Genomic DNA, 24,629 nt, shown 5'->3' with positions numbered 1-24,629 from the left:
CGCATATTAGTGGAATCTCATTTCTGAGGACATATTGCATCACTGTAGACAGCCTTCAAAGAGAAAACACATTTACATTCAGTATGTTTTTTCCAAGAATGTTATGATGTAGATGGGCAGGTGGATGGACCTGATCTGGTGGATTGTTTTCATCATTAACTGTAATGATCCTGCAGTCTAAGAAGAACTGGAAGAGGACAGAAAACCTTAAAATCTGCTCTATAATTGCTCACATATGACAAATGCCTTTCCTTTTTGTCAGTACACTGGAAATTGCCCATGAATGGCTCCTTAACTATGACATAAATAGCGAAAAGCTGATAGAATTAAACATGAAACATTTGTCCTTGATTAATGTAATTAAATATAATTTAGTACACTTATACCATGTTACTAAGTCTAGCTAATAATGGATATCTGAAGAATATTGATATTCAATCAATATTGATTGAGTACAGTATCTTACCATATGGCTATAATGAATTACAAACCATTAATTTGAAGTGTTAATCAAAAATAAGACATAGAATTCAGCTAATTTTAAATTTGGATTCACAAAGCAGAACCCAGTCATTTATTACTTTGTTTGACAATGAGATTTTTTTCTCCTCTAAATTACTATTTCATGTTTCTTTACTTCTTATTGGACTCTTACTAAACCCCATTAAACTTTCTTATTTTTTCCCAGGAATAATGGTCACATTTGAGAGCTGTATTCCCCTATTCTAAGTATATAAGAAATTTCTCTCACAAAGCCTTCCAAGGAAGAAACTTTATAAGTAGAACCATTGTACTTTATTGAATTAGATCACTCTTCAACTAAACAAACTTCTATATCCCTAGGACGACATCCTGAACAAACGAAGTCAATTACGTAGCCTTTAGCCATGAAATGCCATCAGCTGTAGATTAGTCTAAAACCACTAATAAACTTGATTCTATAAAATACTCAGTATATAGTAGTCACCATTAAAAAGTTAATATTTGACCTCAATTACTACACAGTGTTACATGAAAAAACTTCAGTATTTCCCTATACTTTAAAAAGGAAACATGGTAAGTAGGCAAATGAATTTTTGAGTGAGTGAATTGAAATATTTAGTTTTCTAGTCTTCCAGAAAAATATCAGTTACACATCACTTATCTCATCTTGTGCTATAGATTGGTTTAATTTTTTTAAGCTATCTAAATATATGAGTACTATTAATAACAGATCTTTTCAGCTCTTTACTAGAATTCTAATGTTCTCCTTTGTTTATTTGCTGTATAAAGACAAAGCAACAAAAACAAGACCGAGCCTAAAGCTTGATTCCAGGTCTGTCCAAATAGATTCCCTCAAGCTTTCTGTGGAAACAAAAAGAGTTTCTATCTGGTAGTCATTTTTTCCTTAAAGACTGTACCGTCTCTTTGAGCTGCTCTATAAGCAATGCACCACTGTTCCTTTATAATATTGAGTCAGAGCCAAACATTCTCCTCAACTTCCCTAAACTATGAAAAGAACCTGCCTAGAGTAATTCCCCCACCCCCAATACCTAGGTTGATGCCACTCCACTTTATTATGCAAACCTGGACAGTGTGCATCAGGGTCTGTTTGGCTCATCACATTCCTCAGTCTACTAAAGCCCATAACTGCATATTTTGCAAGAGTGTATTAGATTTAGTACTGCTCCTCTGGCCCGTCATTTTTAGGGTTTGTGTAACCTCATTAATTCTTGGACTCTTTTTCTCTCAGATAAAATATTAAAGAATGTCCTCTATGTGTGTTAGAATTCTGTCTGGAATTACTGGGGGGGGGACTGAAATATAACAACTGGAGAAATCTTCTTCTGAACGTTAGCAATCCTCCAGTAAGATTGTATGTGTGTTCCACTCTTGCTTGATTCTTTAATAAACGAACAAGCAAAATCCATTGCCATTTATTCAAACAATTGCTCTGGTATCAGGGTATGGGATCTGAGAATAGTGGAGTTACACCCTTAATATGAATTAAGACATTTATTAAAAGATTCTATTTCTCTGATTGAAATAAAATAAGCCTGTGTGCATTACCTAACTTTAAAGCCAAGTGAGTAATTACCAGACTTTTTCTTCTGTTGCCATCTGTCTGTCTTCGATAAACCTTGTCTAATCTCTGTCTAGTAGTTTTGGGTGATTCACTTAAGATGCCTGAGAGAGTCCTGATTTACTGCAAGTTCTGAACATCCACTCTCTGGAAGTCAGTTTTCCTTGCATGCAGCTCATGTTGGACACTCAAAAACTGAGGCATCCCAAATCACTAGTCTTTTTTGAAAAAAATATGTCATAAGTCTATAACAAAATAGATCAATGGAACTACAAGAAGTGAGATCTTAACTTGCTTTCAGCGAATATTGTAATAAGTAGCCTTTCTAATAGACGTAAGGAATTCATCCCCCAGCAGGATACCATTAATATATAGATCTTAGGGCACGTGTTAATAATTCTTTAAAGATTTGGTAAAGGGTTTATTACTCATGAAAATGTGCTGTAAAGAATGAAAAGTCTACCTTGGACCAAGGTGTAATGGACACCATGAATACTAAGAGAGCTAGCCTCTGAGTCAAATGCTTTAAATATTTTAACAACAACCTTAAAGATCTTCCTGTTCAATGCTAGTGGTCAAGGGAGAAACATCTGAGAATGAACTTCAATACCTACTTGGAATGGCATAAGTATTATTTGTATTTCAGAGCCAACTAATCAGGGACCCAGAGTCCTACGCACTATACAAATATATAAGACTACATGGTGTCTGCATCAAAGAGCTTACAGTCTCAATTGAAACATGGTGCAACAGAAGAATGTAACACATGATAAGAGGGAAGGGGAAACAAAATGTAAGAACAATAAGATCACATGTTTACAGAGCTTAGTTTGTAAATAGTCTAATGGATGAGCATAGTCCAAGAATTTGGAAATATACAGTAATTTGGAATAAACAAATAACATCCAGCTCAATCTAGCCATCATAGTGTGCTGATTGCTTGCAGACTTAACAGCAGAAGTTGGTCTTGGGGGGCAGGGGAGAGGCATCTGGGTAAACTCACATGACGATATCTTTCTCTTACATTGACTGCCCCATTTGTGAATGTGAGAAACATCTGAGAGGTGCAGTTACACAAGGCTTCTCCCAGTCCCCTTAATTGGAGAATGGACTTGTCACATTTTCAGCTCAACGACGCCTTACTGGCATTGGGCCCAGAACATGTCATCTCAACCATTGTTATGTATTTCTCTACACCAATAGTGAAGTGCCAACATTTTTGCTTATTTTCAGTACACAGAATTCAAGAACAAAAGAAGCAGGAAAGTGGGACTGGATAGCTTTATTGGGGGACACAACAATCCTGAGCCAACCACAGACAACACACAAACTGCTCTGATCTGACAGTAGTCTGAGATTAGACATTAAATGACTTTGCTGGTGTGAATTTAGGTTTTAGTGGTGTGTACTTCATTATTTGCACAGCTTGCAATTTATGTGACAAAATAAGCGAAGTCCAGATGAACATGAATACTATAATACCTTGTCACCTAGGCAGAAGGCAGTTGCCAGCTGAGGAATCATTCTGAAGATACTATTATTAACCATTTCTGCATCACAGCAAGCGAAGTCCAGAAAAAACCAACATCTATCTTCCTTTCTTTCACTTTTAATTTTTCATACAAACAAGGACAGATAAAATTCAACAGGTAATAATTTAATTTTTAAAAGGAGACTATTTCATTCTCCTAGAATTGTGAAAGTTGTGAGCTGCAGAGAATATGCAAATAAGCCATGAAAATGCAAGACTTAGACTAATTTCTAACATAGTACTTATCAAAAAAAAAAGTTGAAGTGGGATCAACACACAAAATAGAGTAAATGGAAGCCATATCCCTCTGAATGCCAGATGCACCGCAGATTTTTAGGAATAAGAATACTCTGTGCTTCTTAAATTTAATTGCTGGGATAGACATAGGTTGAAAAATACTTTTATTATATAATTAATTACCTTCTCTGTGCAGGAGGAGCACTGTCAGATGCTTTGACAGTGAGAGCATAGGACCTCCCTACTGACAATACAACTCCTGGAGCGATGGTGATAAGGCCTGTTCGATCATTAATGATGAAGTCTCCCTGGTCCCCAGCCAGAATTCCGTATATGATCTGCCCATTTGGCCCTTGGTCTGCATCTATGGCACTGAGCTGCAATTGAAAATCAGAATGTAAATACTTAAGAATCAATTCCATTCTATTTTATTTTCTCTCAACAAGGGATCTTGCTTTGGAGAAGAAAGTTTTCAAAGGAAGAAGAAACACTCTGCATCTACTCACTAAAAATATTGTCATAGGAAAATGTAATTTAAAATTAGAACATCATAAAATGAGTAAAAGAAAATCTTGCATCAGGAAAAAAAATCCAAAACAACCAGTCCTGAATTTAGGACTGCGAGTAAGCTACATGAAATCTAAGTATTAATGAAAGGCTAATTAATACAACACTGATGTTATTCTTTATTGATAGGAATTTCCACCACTTCCTAAAAATATCCCAACCAAACATGTTATTTACAAGAACAAAATAAATGTTTGAACTGAGGGTCTGAAGTTTATTCATGGAAAGGTTCCCTGCCTCTGTCTTCCTTAAAACTGTATTGGGATAGTGCTGTTGCTGCCAAAAATTATGATAGTCAAGTCTTGCATAAAAACCTGTTCATGTTAAGGTGGGGAACAATGGCATTATCATTTATGGGCAGTGGGACTAGGAGGTGTACCACAGACTGATTAGATAACCGAGTCCAAGTGAAATGATAAAGGTGCACATTCACACATATATCACCAAAAGAGAGAGAGAGATGCTATGCACAGGAAATCCAAAACCATTTATTGCAACTCTGTTTTTGACATTTTCCCCACAAAACTGTAAAGCTCCGATACCCAGGATGTGCAAGTTTAAGGTCAGATATCTTATGATCCATTAGGGCTAGAAATAGGAGTTTATGCCATTGGAAATGGTAGATTCCTATCTTTGTAATGAGATACACAGCAGCTCTTGCTTCTTACTCCTAGTGTATTACCAGTATATGATATGCACAGTCTCTGATATGAGATATAGGGAATGTGTGTTTTTTACCAAGTGCACTAAGATGATTTGGAACTACAGGCATATCCTGTATTGAATAGACATCATTATCATCGTCAATGCACTATATTCACACAACAGACATATATAGAACAAGTAGGCGATGTTTTCACTTCAGTTGCTTGTGATTCAGGAAGACTATATTTCTTGAGAACAGATCAAAAGTATGCACATTTTAGCATTTCTCTTTCCATATGCAGAATGAACAGATTATTCCATAAAAAGTACATAAATATTTATAAATAAATCAGTGGTGGTGCTCATCCCTGGAACTTTATATCAGACATTTAGAACAGCCATCTTAATTAACACCACATCCACAAAATGAAAAAAGAGGTATTGCATTCTGCTACACTCAGATGTGGGGAAAATAGTTGAAGTATCATTATTAAGCAGGTTTATTAGGTTAGTGCTTAAGGACCAATCAGGAATGGGGTCCCATTGTGCTAGGCACTGTACAAAGAGTGGCAGACAGTCCCTGTTCCAAAAAGTTTACAATCTAATAGACAAGACAGACACAGGGTGGGGGAAAGGGATATAGCACACAAGCAGAGTGAATAATGTAATGGCAGCAAACCTCACATTAGTTCCATGGTTTTGGGAGGTGAGGGGTTGAGGAGGGACGTGTAGTTAGGAATGGATCAGTTCAATAAAGTGAAGGGAGAAGGGACACTGAACAAAAGAGAGGTGGGGGGAACAGGGCTGGGGGAAGACTAAGAGGGGCAAGCATGGAGTTAAGCTGAGGAGGTGAAGAGACCGTGAGGGAGGGGAAAGGGGAGAGGTGGAGCAAACAGTCAATCAGCACAGTGCAGACAAACTTCAGTAAAACTGTAGGAAGTTCTCTGAAAGTCTCATGTCTCTTTGGCTGCCAGCCACAGAACATGTCCATCAGCTCACCTTCCTGAGTGAAAAGCGATGAAATGAAAGTGACAAAAAACCAATTTCACATCTTGATCCCCTGTTGCTCATGTTTGGTGTTGGGCAGCAGAAGGTATGAAGCATAATAGGCATCAGTTTGTACAGGAAAAGAACAGCAGGAGATATGGAAAACTGTAAGAACCCACACTAAGCAGCTCTTACTTAAAGTTCCTCTAAAGTTCCTCTGACTTTACTTCCTCTAAAGATTCCTGCTGGCCCATCTGCCTTCCTGCTTTCTTGCTCCCACAGCCCCTAATGCAGCCACAGAGTCAGCAAACATGGAGACAGGTTCAGGTAACTGTCTGGGAGCCAGAAATCCTCTTCTTTGCCCCTGCAACACTCAGTAGGCTGGCAGAAGCATATATGGAGGTGGCCTCTTGCCAGCCTGTCACTCAAATCCTCTCCTGGATTAGAATATAATGTAACCTATTAATCAACATATTATTACGCTGCCAGCCCTGGTCATGCCACTGCAGTTCAGAGAATATTATTTACAACCTTAGCGCTATCTGCTCCCAAGGCCCCTGGTGAAAGGGAGACAAGAAAAAGGAAAACACACACAGTATCAAACACACACAGTATCCTGCCACTAGAGCAAGCAGGGAGAGTACAACCAAAGATGTAGCGTGCATGATAATTACATTTACATATGATTCTAAGCTACAGGGAGTGAATAAAACACTAAGGGATGTAGCTTTCTTTCAGAATATTGATAGAGTACACAAATAGGCTCAGTGGAATATCAATTGTAATGTGCAGACAGAGGCACTTAGTCAAAACCAATACCCAAGTTCAGTATAGTATACATGCACTGAATTAGTTAATATGATAAGAGGAAATTATCTGGATGTATTGGTAGATCCGACATTCAAATTATGGATTCAGCATGCAGCAGGTGACAGAGGCTGTTACTGCTGTTGCACACGATGCTCTTTGTAGAATCAACCCTTTCTCAAGAAGCAACAATGGATTAAATAAGATAGTTATAATTAACTGTACCCTAGGTAAGATGCGCTGACTCTGAAATTAAAGTGCATTATTGTCTTCACATACAGTATAGCAATATAAGGTGCATTTCTAAGTGAACAAAGGTATGTTAAAGTTTTTTTTAAAATTAAAGTTCTATCATATTCAGCTCATTTAAAGTTTATTTTGAACTATCTTTGTGATACATACTTCATTCGAACAGACAAAGCTCTCCACAGCTTTTTTGAGAGGTAGCATGGTATCATACTCAGGTTGAATGTTTGAAATGTTTTTTAATAATGAAACCCTTCAATTGTTTTCAAGATAGTGAGCAACTCATGTTAGAAAGTCATTAAACAAATCAAAGTGTCACACACTGTCCTTGGAACACACTTCTCTAATTCTGTGCTTTCTTGCCAAATTCTGCACAGGACATCCTATAAACTGTGTAGTTTCATAACTGCTCTACATTCCATATGATGGTGCCTTTGGTGTTTCAACATAATACCCTGTGATGCTTAGATAAAGACAACACATCAAACTGCATCACATAAAATCCACTTTTTATACTCCCTTAGGGTTTGCAGAAGCACCTCCAGTGAAAAAGCACGGATGTGTCAGAGTTTTTTACATCTTAAACATCTCTCGAACTGCATATTCCTGTAATCAAATATTCTACATTTACCCTATGCAATTGCTCATACTCATTAGCCTTCCAAAGAAAACTTACTATAAAAACTTGATGGCATAGTCAAAGTGTTACAATACCCTTCCGCACTGAACACCAACAATAAAAACACACACAAAAAAAAGGAAAAAAAAAATCCAAGGTCCTAAGTATTTAACTTCAGCAGTTGAGGCAGGACCAGTTTTTACTGTGACAGCATGAAAAGAGAAATCAGTTAAATATATAGATTAGTAAGGTTAATTAAATTTACAAAAAAGAGGCTTTGAAAATTTAAGTAATCTGAATAAAACTTTTAGGGCAAAAAGATATCTGAAAAGTAGAACTGAAGTCCAAGAACTGCTATCATAGTTTATAATTTTGGAAATTCAAATGACAGGTGATAGGGCTTCATAATTAACATGATTTGGGAAATATTTTAAAGTCAAAATATGTAGAAAAAGTAACAGACTAAATAGGATTTATTCTGCTTCCTCAAAATGTCTCTTGCATACAGTAACAGTAATTTTATTACCTTCAAAATGTAAGATTAATAATTTTAATAATAAAAATGACATGTATTCTGCAGCTACTCAACCCAGCAAGAGCTAGTTTGGTAACAGGCAAACGAAAAACTATAATAAGAAACATTATTAACATCACATCTTATAAAGCCATATACTTGATGAGTATAAAAACTCTGATCAATCTCAATCACTTTAAACTTAAAGGGAGGAACTGGACTATTCCATTTGACCCAGGTCCCTTTAGAAGTGACAGTTTCAGGGAACCAGTTATGAAGCTAATAAACATATGATCATCAACACTTCTATTGGTCCCGCATCTGTCATGAACTAACTTTCAGTCAAGTTGGTCTGAATCCCAAATGCCATACATGATTAGATCCTGCTGACCTAAATTGAATTGTACAGATATTATCTGCCAAACTGGTTTGTCTCCCAACATCCATATTTGGAATGATTGTTCCAGTCAAACAAGTCTGATTCTTCAAAGTCATATTTAATTAGTACAAATTTATTTTAGCATTATGGGTAATTTTATGAAAATTAGCATGTAAACAGTACAGCTGAGTCATTTGGAGCAATATGCCACTGAGGACTGCCATGACTGGGCTGTCAAAGCTCAGACAGCAACTATGCACATTTTTCATCTTTTCTTGGGCTCCCCATGTAATTTAGCAATTGCTTCTGCAAGAAAAAAGTGCATATAATCCATTATATACTCCATCAAGTTATTGATTTGGACTAATCAAATGTAATACTAATTAGAGCAGAACAAACTACAATTAAAGCCCTGGTCTTAGACACACAATTTCACATAACCCCTTTCCATTCCAACCAATCACTTTGAACCTTAGCTCAAGTTTACATACTACTGCATTTCTTGATGTATGCAGAGAAACCTGATTTTACAAAGGTTTCAAAGAGTATGCAATACATTTTAAAATCAAAGTGTCATAAAAATTAATTTTGACTTTAATAAAAATTCAGACCTGGGACCAGATATGAATTTTATTTAATGTGGACATTCATATATTCAGGGTTTATCTGTACTTGAAATAAAACATTTGAAATGTGCTTTGGGGACCAAATTTTCTCTTACCTTATATCTAGCTTCTGATTCTCTCAATTGTTTGCATTTAACAGCTTATCTACCTTGTGCTTAGAAACTATTCTGCAGGAATGCCACACACAGGTGTCTGTAAACAAGTACAGGCAGAAAACTCTAGGTGCATTTTTACAGGATATTTTATGGAAATTTAGCTGCAAATGCTCACAAGATTCATTGCAAGATGTAAGTTTAAGAAATCAACAGGAACAAAGACATGGCACATTGCAAATACAAAAATGTATAATTTACAATACAGGATATGAAAATTTGGTCTTTAAAAAAGATTCTTAACAAATTGTCAGTACTTAGTGTGCACTGGATTGCAAAATCCTACTTTACATATTGTCTGAGATATGTGTGCTAAATGAAAAAATGATGATTGTTTAGAAGATAGGGAGTTAAATCTCAAGCATGTCACATTTTAGGGCAGGTCTACACTACAGCAGGGATCGATGCATTGAGATCGATCCACCAGCGGTTGATTTAGCGGGTCTAGTAAAGACCTGCCAAATCAACTGCAGATCGCTCTCCAGTCAACCCCTGTATTCTACCCCGACGAAAAGAGTAAGGTAAGTCGACAGGAGATTTTCTCCCGTTGACCCCCCGGGGTGTAGACCCTGCGGTAACTTGACCTAAAGTACGTCGCCTCCAGCTATGTTATTCACATAGCTGGAGTTGCGTAGCGTAGGTTGACTTACCACGGTAGTGTAGACATAGCCTAAGATGATGACAAGACAATTCATGAAGAGATATAAAAGAGTTAATTTTATTAATTTTGTAAATAAAATTAGCTGTCAGAACTAATAATACTCTTTATGACCATTTAAACTGCAAGCAAGAGACCTGCAATGCAGATGTTTCCACATGCAGATCTATTAATGTGCTACCATTCCTGATCTTCAGCAACATGTCTGGCCACCATGACCATGCATGGCAAGGAGTATGGTGTTTTTGTGCCACATGACAAGCAGGAGCTAGGACTGGACCTCTAAAAACATTTTTAATTCTCACCTGAAGCAGGATTATTTAATGTCTCCAGAGGTGAACAACTAATGCACTAATCCAGTGGTTCTCAATCTTTCCAGACTACTGTACCCCTTTCAGGAGTCTGATTCATCTTGCATACCCCCAAGTTTCACCTCACTTAAAAACTACTTGCTTACAAAATCAGACATAAAAATACAGAAGTGTCAAAGCACACTATTACTGAAAAACTGTTTGCTGTCTCATTTTATCATATTCTTATAAAGCAATTGGAATATAAATATTGTACTTACATTTCAGTGTATAGAGAAGTATAAACAATTCATTGTCTGTATGGACTTTTAGTTTGTACTAACTTCGCTAGTGCTTTTTATGTAACCTGTTCCAAAACTAGGCAAATATCTAGATGAGCTGATGTACCTCCTGCAAGACCTCTGAGTACCCCCAGAGGTACATGTATCCCTGGTTGAGAACCAGTGCATTAATCCACTCCCCTACTTATCCTCCTTTTCTTTTTACCCATAGACATATTTAACTGTTATTATGACAATGTACTGTAAAGTCTTCTGAACATGGACATATCAGAATGATACAGTCCTCTAATAAAAAATAGGGAGAAATTAACATAAACAGAAAAAATAAAATTGGTTACTTTTGTTTCATACATTTAAAATACAGTTTCAGACAAGAAAAGCAGAGCATACTTTTCAAGGGTAGCTCAGGAGTTATTCTGTAAACAGAATAAAAATACAATACAAAAATACAATAAAGATCCCTTTTGTGGCTTTCAAAGGCCAAAAAAGTTTTTGGCCCCCGAAGGCAAATTTATACAGAGATCTAGCATTTTTGTTCCTCAGCTCTGTCATTTTCTTGGTTACTGTTCTCTGTTCCTTGCTGATTTCTTTCCTGTACATTTGCTTCATTTTATTTCCAATATATGTTATATATAAAAATAAAGATATGTCTAATTAAATAATGACATGGTGTGAATCATTTACATTATCTTTTAAAGTATAATTTTATCACAGAACTACACACTCCATTTATTAATATGCAACTCATTTAATCATCTGAGTTATGATAGACAAACATTACTAATAGCAATGGTAATGATGGCAGATAGAACAGAAAAACCTACAAGAAAATTAACCCCGCCCACCAAAGTTAACCAGTATACATTTAGGCTATTTTGTGAAGTTAAGTCAAAATAATAATCATGCTTCATTTTTAACTACCCACATAGTTATCAGTATTAAAATCAAAACAATAGATTTATTTAATTGCTAATTTCTCAGCTGTGGAATGTTGTACAGTTCCTAGAAAACCAGACATAATGGTCTGATAAAAATAAATTCTCAAGACGGACAGGACATTAAATCTATCTCATACAGCACAAATAATTATTAAAAAAAATACCAAAATGACAACTATTCAAAATACCCGACCCTCAACTGGAAGAGAATAGCATCAATCCTACAAAACAGTTTTAAGATTACAACTCTTAGGACAGACATCCGAAATAAAAGAAATTCTGACTTGGGAGTAAGGCAAACACTACCACACCCATCTCTATTGAAGAGATAGTTCTTAATTCTTTGTTTTGAATGCTCTTCCCCTCTTCCTATCTGCAGGCAGATGGGAACCGGATTTATGAAAGTGGCAAGTTCCTCCGCTGCAGTACTCTCTTCTTTTCTAGCAATTCTGTAGAAGCTATGCTGTAGGGGATCCACAAAGCCAGACAGGTCAGGTTACAGTGCAGGAGCCAAATTACTCCCTCCACCAAGCCCACTGAGAAAGCCAGCAGACGTCTCTATAACCAGAGACTATTCATTTCCAGTGAGTTGCCCCTCCAATTGAATTAAGGGATATGGAGCAGGGGGCATCAGAGCTGGTTCAGAGGTATAGGGTTTCTGTGAGGATGACCCTGTGGCTCTTGTGGATCCCCAGAAATCCATCTAGTTCTTGAGCATGCATCATGGCTTCTTCCACAGGGGTATGGAAAACCCACTGCTTCCTCCCCTTCCACCTCCCACAGAAGTAAATCTATGAGTTTAACTTGTAATGAATGTATTCTCTCCGATGCAGTTACCCTTCAGTAGGGCAGAACAGTGCTCTGCATTTTTTTAAGGATTCAAGGGGGGGTAGCAAATATGAAATTCATTAAATTAACTACCCACATACTTATCAGTATTAAAATCAAAATGATTTCCCAACAAAATAGCAAATTCACAAGTAGAAATGTGCTTTCAAGTACTTTTAATTTCAGTCTATGGTATTTACAAATACAAAAAAAATCTCATTTTTTTTTGTGCAGAAACCTCAGTTTCTCTTTATTTTTTGGATATTCAATGTTCCATATCCCAGGCTTTGGTGAACTTACACTTGGTGCAGCTTGAGCTACTATAAAACTGCACTGGCAGAACCAGTCCTATAGGGACTCTTCCACTGACAGAGATATGGCAGAGCTGTAGGTGTCCCATGTAGTGTCTGGCATGGGAGGAAGTAGGGGAGAAAGCAGAATTTCCCTGTGCTGGGAATCCTCACCACCCTAGGGAAGTGGCAAGTTACACATTTAGGGCTGGTCTAAGATCCCTTTGGCACAAAGCTGACCTTAGCAAGGGCCACAAATGCAGCCCAGATTTTACTTATTTGTTTAATCATAGTACAACAACACTCTTTTGGCTTTCAAACTTTAAAAGCAAACTAGTCATTTTATGAAAACAAACTAATACATTGGAGAAGGAATTAGCATTTTTGTAGAAGGACTAAGTGTTTTATAAATTAATCCTTTTATTAATTATTTCTCTAATGCAATCGAATTAGGGAACATAGACATCCTTTGCTTATGTGTAAATTACTATCCAATTACACAGACTCAGTGAGGTCAGTGCTGCCTTTTCAGACCTACTTTCTCTGACTGGAGTAAGTGGTTTCACTGACTAAACAAATTCAACCTGGGTCATTTTCCTTTTGAATCATAGCTGAGCATCATCTCAAAGGAGATAAGTGTCTTAAAATATTCTAAAGCAATTAGGAGGTGGTGCTATAGAATGAAATGCTTTGTCACATGTACATGCAAATAAGTACAAACAGTTTAATTATGTACATACAGATGAGTATACAGGGTAATTATTTCATTCAAAATCAAAGTTCAGAACCAATTATGATGGGATCAGAGACTGGAAATCAGAAGTGATGCAAGGCCTGGAGCTGCAATAAACCAGACAGCTATATGGTTGCCCAGACAACTTTCTGGGGCACCCTTTAGGGTTAAATAGTAAGGATGGGGCAATCAGAGGCAGCAGGGTGCTGTTGCTCTGGCCCCTTTGGGTGGTACTTCCCATGACACCTAACCTCCACAGTTCTCCTTGGAGGTGACTCTGCATAACCTCCCAGTGATGATATAGGAATGTCAGATAGCTGTCCTAGGAACTGCAGACCTGGGTTCTAGTCCTTCAGGTCCTTATAATAATTAACTCTGTAAAAGCAAGTTTATCTTATAGTATGGGAGTTTCATATCATATATAAATTATGGGAGCTTTTTGTTTCCCCAAGAACTCCCAAGATGACCCTCTTGTACTATAAGAACATACTTCTGAGGTCACATTCCAATGCATATAATAAAAAAAAACACCGATAATACGCACAAAGCTTTTTCACACAATTACTTAACTTTCATCAAATTTAATAAATAATACAAGAAAATAATTGTATACACTAATTTTTATCCTTCTATTGCATTCATAAATACACCTATAGTTTACATTAAACAAAAGTAGATTTCACTTTTATGATACCTAAATCTTGTGTTTTACTTTAGTGATGAAAAGAAGGTACCAAAGAGCATGTAACTGACACTTTAATCCAGTTTTGAATTGCCACATTTAAATAAGAAAGTTAGACTAGGATTTTTCAAAAGATCCTAAAGAAGACAGGTGCCTAAATCCCACTGAAATTCAAAGGAGGTTGCATGCCTAACACCATTTGGTTCCTTTGAAATTCCCAGTTTGCAACTTTATATTTACATACAGATGACAGAGCTAAACAAGCATTAAACAATCTATTGCTTCGGGGAAAATATCAAGAAAAATATTAAGCAAGGAAAATAACCCTGAAAGATATGTCAATGCATGGAAATATAGCTGTAAAGTTATTTTCTAAACCCAAAATAAAACTTGTGATAGAGTAATGAAAATAAATCACTTTGGTTGATTTTTTAAAAAATATCATTTCAAACACCCTTCCTGCTCTTGTTTTTCATCACCGGCAGAAAATAGAAAGAGCAAGACCACACAGGGAAGACCACTTTCCCACACAGCCTTGTTTTTACTTATTGTTTTCAAAGAAAAGGAATAGTACTGTCTGTCTTTCACAGTGACAATGTATTAGCATGTTTTAAGAAGCTTTGTTTCCTTACCTTATAAAGTATAACATTTTATCTTTTGACATAGATATGGTACAAATTAGAAAATTGCAGAATTAGTTACGGCCAGTGTGACATCATCTGATAAACTATAACTATATAGATCATTGTTGCAATCACTATTATATATTTGCAACAAATCTTGTATAAAATGTGGCATGAAAGATATCTATAAAAAGTTTATGATTGGCTGGTTATGATTATGCTATCGGTATGCACATATCATTTTTGTATTTCAAGTTATGAATATTGGCTCTATACTTGGATTTTAAATGTTTGCTCCTGGAGTAACGCCCATGAAATAGTTAGCCAGCCCATCTTGGAGGGACTATTCAAACTGAGTGGCCCATCAAAAGTACACTTAAGTCATAATAGCCGATGGGAGACACCCATCTACACTGAGTGGACTGTCCTATAAACTTTCTGTCTGGAATATAGGTAATGGCTTCCTGCAGTGACTGAGTGAAATTGGGCTTGAACGTGTGACTTGCCAATGTGACTCCAAACACTATCTGGTCACCTGTGCCATGGGTTTCCCTCCACATGGCAGAGGATATAAATGGTCCTGGAAACCCCTCCATTTTGCCTCTATCCTGCTCTAGCCTCTATTGTGCCCAAACCTCTGGATTATGGACTATACTAATGGAAGCATTCTAACCAAGGGACTGAGGTCCTTCCAATGATTTGGAAGCAGCCAGCGACTTGATTTAAACCAGCAATTTATTCCATCATTACAACAAGCCTAAACCAAGAACTTTGCCATTACTGTATGTATTTGAGTCTCTTTCTTTCTTTCTTTCTATAAATAAACCTTTTGATTTTAGATACTAAAGGATTGGCATCAGCATGATTTCTGGGTAGGATCTGAGTTATATATTGACCTGGGTGTGTGGGTGGTCCTTTGGTATCATTGTAAAGAACCACTCACCTTTAAATCCAGTGCTTTTGGTGGTAATAGGATTGGGATGCCCACGGAAACTGCTTTAATGACTTCTTGTTAGCTAGTATGGTGAAACAGAAGTTTACTTTTGTTGCTGGTTTGATATATCCAATGGGGATTAGCCACCAGTTTTGGGGTTTATCTGCCTTATATCTCAGCAGTTCGACCTGAATTTGGCATCCTCAGTTGTGACCCACTGAGGCACGGTTACAGCCAGTTCTCTGAATTTCAGGGGATTTTATCCCAGTGGATCCCTTGCAGGATTTTTAACATCTTCCTAATGTGCCAGTATCTAGATTACAAAACTGAGACAGAGAATGACCTGCCAAATTTCCAAAGTTTAGCTTTATATTCCATGGTTAGGTACGAGGTATATCCCTATACACATCAGCGCTGGTCTTTCAAAAAATTACGTTGTGTTTTATCATACCTGTTAGGATATTCAGGACTGTCTGTAAAGGCCTATACTCAAAGAATGTAGGTGTATTCTTATCACTTAGCTAGTTCTAGAGGTATAAAAGAGAGAATCAAAATCACTGTCTGACTGTATAAGGCCTTTTCTCACTGTGACAGTCTGAGGCCCTGTTCTTAGGCTAAGGCCTTTGGCTCAGCAGCAGAGGCAGCCATAAACTGGGAAGCGAACGGTCACATCCTCACATTCCAAACTAGGCACATTGAAATAAGGTGCTATTGGGCTGTTAGAAATACAATCCTGTCCTATCACCTCCAGAGAAAGGGAAGTGCCTAGAAAATGTAAAAGGAAACTTAGTTTGATAGCGTCCTATCTGGCAAGAACTCACTTATCAATAGCTGGGATGTGAAATCCTCATTTCTGTGTTGTTTTGTCATTATAGTTCCCACTTTGCTAAATCTCTGTCTGGTTCTGTGATTGTTTCTGTCTGCTGTATAATTAATTTTGCTGGGTGTAAACTAATTAAGGTGGTGGGATACAATTGGTAACAATATGTTAATATTGGTTAGTTAAAGTTCAGTAAAATGATTGATTAAGGTATAGCTAAGCAGAACTCAAGTTTTACTATATAGTCTGCAGTCAATCAGGAAGTGAGTGGGTGTGCGGGGGGGGGAATGGGAACAGGGAATGGGGGTGGGGAAATTGGAATCATGTTTTGCTAAGGGGAGGAAATGGGAACAGGGACACAAGTAAGGCTCTGTGGTGTCAGAGCTGGGAAGGGGGACACTAAGGAAGGAAACTGGAATCCTGCTTGCTGGAAGTTCACCCCAATAAACATTGAATTGTTTGCACCTTTGGACTTCGGGTATTGTTGCTCTCTGTTCATGCGAGAAGGACCAGGGAAGTAAGCGGGTGAAGGAATAAGCCCCTAACAATACCAATACATACATGTTTCTTATTAAAGTGATCTGTAATTTGTACTAAGTTTGCAAGATATTTAGGACAAATGTCCCTTTTGTAGTGCACAGATTACTTGGGTTACAGTGCAGGGCAACTGCACCTGTATGTCCATTCAGTGGCCCAGGAAAGGCACCACTCCTTGGAGAATGCAGTTTGAACTACTATATGCATACCTTTCCAGAAGGATTGCTTCAAAGGGTTGTTAAGAAAGATAGTACATTAGCATTCCCCCCTCCGTACTAGAGAAGATACACACAATGCCACAATAGTACATACATAGCTGCATTTTTAATACAATATACCGCCAAAGGCATTAACCCTAATTCAATAAGGTTTAACTTAATTCAATAAAGTTCAGTCAAGATATTGCAGGAAATCATCAGTCTCACAGCTTATACATACAGTGAGCAAAATAGCAAAACTGAACTCTGCAATGTGGCTTTGACAAGAATTTTGCAGGCACCACAGTATACTCCCGTTTTTCTGAAACCCTGTTATCCAAACCTCTGCATTATCCAAATGCCTTCCTTGTCTCCCAGCACAGGATACAGCCCCTCTGTAGCATGTATTGCATGCTGGGAGACAAGGAAAGGATTCAGATAATGTGGAAGTTCAGATAATTGAGCAGGGACTCCAGGCCAAGACTGAGAGGAGGATGAGCCCCTAGCCACAGGGAAGCCACCCTGCTGCTGAATGGCTCCTGCCATCTCTATTATCCAAACAAAATCTGTGCCCCGCATGTTATTTGGATAATCGGAAGTATACTGTATTTGGTTGTGCTGATTCTCTCATTCTTACAAACCCCATAAAGGAGCAGAGAAAAAGGGCAGCAGAAGAAAGAGCACAGCATAAGTTTAAACAGCTGTGTTGCACTGGTGCAATGCATCTACATTAGGGGTTTACATTGGTACACATTTCCCTAATGTAGACAATCCTTAAGTTCCATTCAGTTGAATTTGTACAAACTCATTAAAGGCAATGAGACTGGAAAAAAGTCACTGACAGCATAATTGAAAACAAAAGTGCTTGTGGATGGGTGTTGAACACTGAAGGTGAAATCCTTGACTCATTTGTCCTGTAGAACCGTTATTGTGAACATGAAACAACTAAGCTTGATTCTAAGATCCTAGAGTAAGTTTGCAGAACTTGCTTTGAAAAAAAAATCTAGAACTTTAACCGAGCATATTTGATACAGAAATCATTGAGGTTGACAATTAACATGGAAATCCACAGTGTCACTTTTCACTTTCCAGTCACTTTCCAGACCAGACCTGCTCTTTAAGCCTCACAGAACCTTGTGAAGTAGATATTTTACAGATGGGAAAACTAATGCAGAGCGAGGCCAGATGACTTTCCCATGTATATATAGCAAGTCAATGCAGATCAAGGAATACATTCTGAGAGACTTGACATCTACTCCATTTCTTAAACCACATTCCCTCCCTCATGAATTCAACTACCAATTATATTTACTAAAAAGGTTTTTTTTACCACCCTCTCCATTCCCCTTGCCTATTGATCTTTACTAAGCACCTTTTTGTCTTGTTGTGATCAATTTAAACTGCAAGTATTTAGGGGCAAAGACCATGGATAAATTTTGGCCCCACTGTCATCAGCTGGAGTTTTGCCATTGATTTCAATAAGGCCAGGATTTCACTCAATGTTTTACTCACTATTTAACGTGCTTTATACAAATGTTAAACAATAAACAATACTTTCTCCTCTTTTCTTCTACTATAAACAACATTTCTCAGGTGTAACAGTGCACTACAATGCGAATAATACAGTCATTGGCATGGACTGAAAAATGAATGACCATTGTACATCTGACTCTCATTAAAAGGCAAGTTAGAAATATTTCTGGATAATTCATAATAATGTGCCTATCCACATACAGGTTTTATTTGGGACTATATGTGGAGTTGTCAACATGCAGGAGAATAATTGCTTTTGTGACAGTTCACATCTCATCAGAAGCTGGAAAGTTTAGGAGAATATCTATTTGTGCAAGATTTCTAACTCCAAAATTTTGATTAAGTGGCAGATAAGCAGCTGAATTTTTGGCATATTATTCAAAACATACTAAGCTACGAAGTTTTTGAGGTTCACAATTGTTAATTTTTTAATGACATATATCATTATTTAAATGGGGGAAGACACATACACTTCATTTCTGCCTCTCTCTCCATGCATCTGAAGAAGTGGGGCTTTTACCCACAAAAGCTTATGCTCAAATAAATCTGTTAGTCTTTAAGGTGCCACCATACTCCTTGTTGTTTTCATTTCTACCTGTTTTCAGTATACGTACAATTAATATTAACTTCAAAACTGCATATTGCTAGCAAAGAATTGTTCAACACAGCTAGATAAAAGGCATGAGGTTACCTGTATAATGTTTTCCCCAGGCCTCATGTCTGTATAAATCTTGACATTGTATGATATGTTGGAGAAGGTTGGCGAGTTATCATTTGCATCAATCACCAGGATATTGACTATAACTGCGGTACTCTCCTGTACACCATCAGAAGCTGTCATCTTCAAAGGAAAAAAGAATACAGAAAAGCACTTTAATGGGGTAGAATTAAGACAAATGCAACTAAGAATAAAATGAACTCTTGCAAGTAAAATCCATTTGTCTTTTTATGTTCAATCTGGCATGTTTTGGCACCTACCAGAAAAATCTGTATACTTATCTTACTAGACTACCCATATGATGATACCATGGGAATTCAGCTGAAAAGAAGCAATAATGTACTGAATAATGAAACAGAAAAGAGAGTGTAAATATATGCAGTACAATGCCAGAGGACCTGCAATGTGAGACCTCTATTAATCCAGCATTTTCAAATAATCTCACTTTAGCCCAAACCTGCAACAAGCTCAGTACCATTATCTCCCACTGAGATCAATGGGGTTTGAAGGAATTCAGCACCTTCCAAGAGGCACTTGGGATCTTGCAGGATTGGGTTATACATACACACTAACTTTCATTGAATCTCCCATACATGTATGCTTTCTCAATGTCAGCAAGAGCACAGGGAGGTGGCAGAGAGTAGTGGGAAAAATCCTACTTTCAGCCCATTTCCTCCTTCCCCCCAGAACAAGTACATCTCAGGCAATGGGACATTGCCTTTTCACATTACCCTGGTACTGTTTTTTATCTTGACCTGGATGAACCATCCTCTGGTAGTGAGAGGTTAGTTCAGTCTCAGCGTCTATTCAATACTTTGCCTCTCTCCTGACAATGGCCCCAAACTGTATGAAATAATCCTAAATAAGATGGTGGTGATTATTATAATTTCCTATTTGTATTACTATTGTGCCATGAGGCCCTGAGACTGGTCTACATTGTGCTACGCACAGTGCACCTACAAGTTAGACCAGTGGCTGTCAACCTTTCCAGACTACTGTACCCCTTTCAGGAGTCTGATTTGTCCCACATACTCCCAAGTTTACCTCACTTAAAAAACACTTGCTTACAAAATCAGACCTAAAAATACAAAAGCGTCAGAGCACACTGTTACTGCAAAATTGGTTACTTTCTCATTTTTACCATATAATTATAAAATAACTCAATTGGAATACAAATACTATACTTACATTTCAATGGATAGTATATAAAGCAGTATAAACAAGTCATTGTCTGTATGAAATTTTTGTTTGTACTGACTTTGCTAGTGCTTTTTTATGTAGCCTGCTGTAAAACTATGCAAATATCTAAATGAGTTGATGTATTCCCTGGCAAACCTCTGTGTACCCGCAAGGGAATGCATACCCCTGGTTGAGAACCACTGAGTTAGACAATCCATGTCTCAAAAAAAAAATCTGAATAGACAAGACAAAGGATAAGGAAAAGGAAAAATTATTTTACAGAGGCAGAATTGAGGCACAAAGATAGAAGTGATTTCCCAAAGTCAAATAAAAAGTCCATGATAAAGCCAGGAACTGAACTCACACCTACCAAGTCCCAGCCCAGTGCCTTAATTACTTTCCCATCCTGTGTTCTTTACTATTTAGAGGGGCAGATTCTCACTCTTTCTGTGCTCGCTTTGCATTGCTCAGAAAATCCAAAGGGACCAGACATTCACTGTAACTCCCCTGCTGGGGATTCATGTGATCTGAGGAGCACCCCAGTGGTTTTAGAGCCAGTTCCTATTTTGCTCTTCCACAACACCTGGCACAAAATACCTCCGTGTATCAGGCAATAGGAAAGAAATGATTGTTGAAGCCTTGGTTTTGTCCCAAGTTTCCTAATAAAGCTCAGAGGCGAAGTATATAGCGTAAGTGACTGGGCTGCTGTCTCAGAAACTCTGGAAAAATGTATATATTCTCCCTCAATCTTCTTGTAATTGCAGGGAATTTTAAATAGTTTCTGGTTCTCTATACTTACACCAAACCAGTACTGGTTTGAAGCTAAATGAATTTCTATAGCCCAGAACTGTGTAGGGGAAGATTTTTTCATCAAATGGATACTATGAGCATGTGTTTATTGGTCAAAATTAAGGATATTATTAATAATTAAACCATCAAACTAGCAATGTTGTCAATATGAGCAAGATGTGGAAAGGAAACCAGCATTTGAAAATAATCTCACTTTGGACCCAAACCTGCAAAGAACTGCATACCTTTAGCTCCCGTTGAAATCAATGGGAATTGAAGTAATTTGGCACCTTCCAAAAGGCACTTGGTATCTTGCAGGATTTGGTTGAACATACACACTAGAATTTCCTAAATTTCTCTGAACCGCTCACACATTTATGCCTCCTCAATGTCAGCAAGAGAGCAGGGAGGTTGCAGTGAGTAGTGGGAAGTGGGAATTTCAGCCCTCTTTACCTACCAGATAGATGCCTAGGTAAATGGGAGAAGTAAGCTATTTTATTAAAAAGGATGAACTCCTCCTTCACCTAGATCCAGGGAGGAACAAGGAAGAGAGCAACTCTGAGTCAGACTTCATTCCTTGGTCTGTTCCTTGGGTGCTACAGCTACACACTACATCTTATTCAAGACAAATTATAAAGTAATGATCTAGCCCCTAAATGATTCCTATCCTCCAAGTGAGCATTAATTTGTGTATGAGAGAGAGCAGAGGACAGCCTATTCAAAAGCATATGTTCTGTTTTATTTTTTCTCTGTCATATCAAAACATTCTGTTTGTAAATACCATATTGGCTTTTTCAACATTAAAATGCTATAATACCTGAGCAGTTCCTGGTGTGTTTTTGAAATAATATTGCTTACCGAGAAGGTGTATAGCTGCTGGAGCTCTCTATCAACTGGTTGGAGTAAGGTGAGGTAACGGGTTATACCAGTCTGAGTCACAGTGAAAAATGTATTATAATCATTTAGGAAAAGACGGAGCTGTGGATCCTTTGTCTTCAAAGAAAAGAAATAAATATTTATTAATATGTAATATATATGTAAATATTCAAAAATCATGCAAGCATTAATTATAGAGTAAATGAGCAGAATTATTATTATTATTATTATTATTATTATTATTATTATTTATTTGTATTACTGTGGTGCCTCTCAGCCTTTGTGCTAGGTGCTGTACAAACCAAAAGATGGTCCCTGCCTGAAAGAGTTTACAATCCACAGTACCATTACTGATAGAGTCTCTAAAACAGCAAAACACCCTAAATTGCTTTCATTAGCCCGCTTTTAAAATGTAATATTCTGAAAAAATATTTGAAAATAAATTTAAAAAATTTAGGGAACCTCCCCCCAAAAAACATTTAAAAAAAACACAAAAAACCCCTAATAAAATAGGGTGATAACATTTTGACTTTTAAACAGATAATTCTTAAAACTGCATTTTACTTTATCAAGATAAAGATTCTAATCTCTGATTCATAGCATTTGTCCTCATAGCATATCTTGAGAAATCTTCCCATTTGCTTAGTGCAGCAATAAAATGTTCAGATAAACAATGTCTACCACATGCTGAAGATTAGTATCTGGTTGTTGCAGAAACTCTGTAGTACAAAACATTCAGGCATATCCTTGTATATCAGAAGAAAAAAAACATTTATACACAGATAAAAATAAGGATAATTACTTTGACCATAAATGAAAATAAACCTCAGAATCTAGAAACACTATAGTTTAATATTCATTTTGATTTTGAAATAACATTTTTAGGAAATGTATGTGATATATTTGGCAGCTCAAGACTTCTCTAAACAGTCTAGTAGGGAAAATTCCCATGCTTTGAATTCCCCATCCTATGAAGTTTAGCAGCTGTGCAGATGCAATTTAACTTGAATGTGCCAAAAGGTATGAGTAGGTTTAAAAGACATACTAAACGACTGACCTGGAACTTACCCTAGTTTGTATTCCTTTACATAGCTTGAGTAGATAATGGTTATTTCAATGGTGTGGGGAAAAGCAACAATAACCCTTTCCAGAGAAGAGGCCGTCAGACTGCACTTTGGAACAGACAGGACACCGACTGTCTGAAAAAGGGACAGACTAGAACTGCCATGAGAGAGCGTCAGAAAGGGCCATATTCCCTATCAAAAGTTACTCAAGAGATGTGATGTTTAATGGCCAGAACCTGTGGATTAGCTCTTTAGCAACCAGCATAGCTTGAGAGTGGGGGGTCTATAGGAAGCTGCAAAAGGGGCTTTAAGTACATTGTGGATCCCTGATCCTCAGGCTGCTGGATGACAGGTCTGTCTTGAGGAACAATTTAGAGCAACCTTAGGAGGGCACCAAAACTCTGGCCATGGAGACAGCCCTACTTTGGAGCAGGGAACAACACAATCATGCCCAATCTATGTCAGTTGCAGATTCCCCTAGACCAGAGGAACCCCTAATTGGTTAGTTAAGCTATCTTTCTATGCATTTTTTGCTGTTGCAATGACACAAAACCAGAGGAATGGGCACCTTTTATTTAACTATGTATCTAACCTGCTACACTGATTTTACTGGATCTTTTGCAGTTACTATGTATTGCAATTAACTTTTTAAACACTTTAATTTTATTTTCTCTCTGATTTTTTGAAAATAAATGCCCCTTTGATTTTTATATAATCTGACTGGAACCTACTAAGTGCTTTTTAAATTTGGGACACACTACCTCTGCTATTTTTCAGCATGGCTACTAGTTACCTGAGTTCATTTCTTGAAGTAGATAGGAGAGATTATGGCAAGGGCTGCTATGTGACTGATCAGAATAGAAAATGGATGTTAAGTTAGAAAATTAGTCACACAGAAATTGTCTAAAATGGTACAGACCAAGGGAAAGAAGGCCAAAGCAATATTATTGATCAAATATTACAGCTATTACCATCTTCACCAAATCCAGTGGTTGCAAAACGCCTATTTGTCTTAAAAAAAAATGCATTTTGAGGTCCTTTCCCTACACCCATGCACACATATCAAAGTGAAATACTTCAAAATAAGATCTTCATTTCACTATTTTTTAGCACCTAAGGAGGAAATGGACATACTCTACATTTATATGTCAGTGCCACTAAATGAAATCTGAAGCTTCAACTTGTTATGGCTTTTAGATTCTCATCTCACAAAAGAATTCTATAGACAAAACCAGACAAATATATAGCCATACGGTTATGAACACT

At 37.2% G+C, this 24,629-nt stretch overlaps 1 protein-coding gene across 11 annotated transcripts in view; it reads right to left on the bottom strand.

Annotated features, from left to right (window-relative positions):
• Positions 1 to 24,629, bottom strand: part of PCDH15 (protocadherin related 15) — a 1,355,521-nt gene that overhangs the window by 286,301 nt on the left and 1,044,591 nt on the right. For all 11 annotated transcript variants that reach the window (XM_073353680.1, XM_073353679.1, XM_073353682.1 and 8 more), the window contains 3 exons: positions 22,282 to 22,416; positions 19,429 to 19,578; positions 4,014 to 4,207 (listed from right to left, as the gene is read on the bottom strand). In XM_073353680.1, coding sequence (XP_073209781.1) covers positions 4,014 to 4,207; positions 19,429 to 19,578; positions 22,282 to 22,416 — 479 coding nt within the window. The remainder of the gene's footprint in view (positions 1 to 4,013; positions 4,208 to 19,428; positions 19,579 to 22,281; positions 22,417 to 24,629) is intronic.

This window comes from Lepidochelys kempii, chromosome 7 (assembly GCF_965140265.1).
Source record: "Lepidochelys kempii isolate rLepKem1 chromosome 7, rLepKem1.hap2, whole genome shotgun sequence".
NCBI lineage: Eukaryota > Metazoa > Chordata > Testudines > Cheloniidae > Lepidochelys > Lepidochelys kempii.
This window is presented reverse-complemented; position numbering and strand designations above follow the sequence as displayed.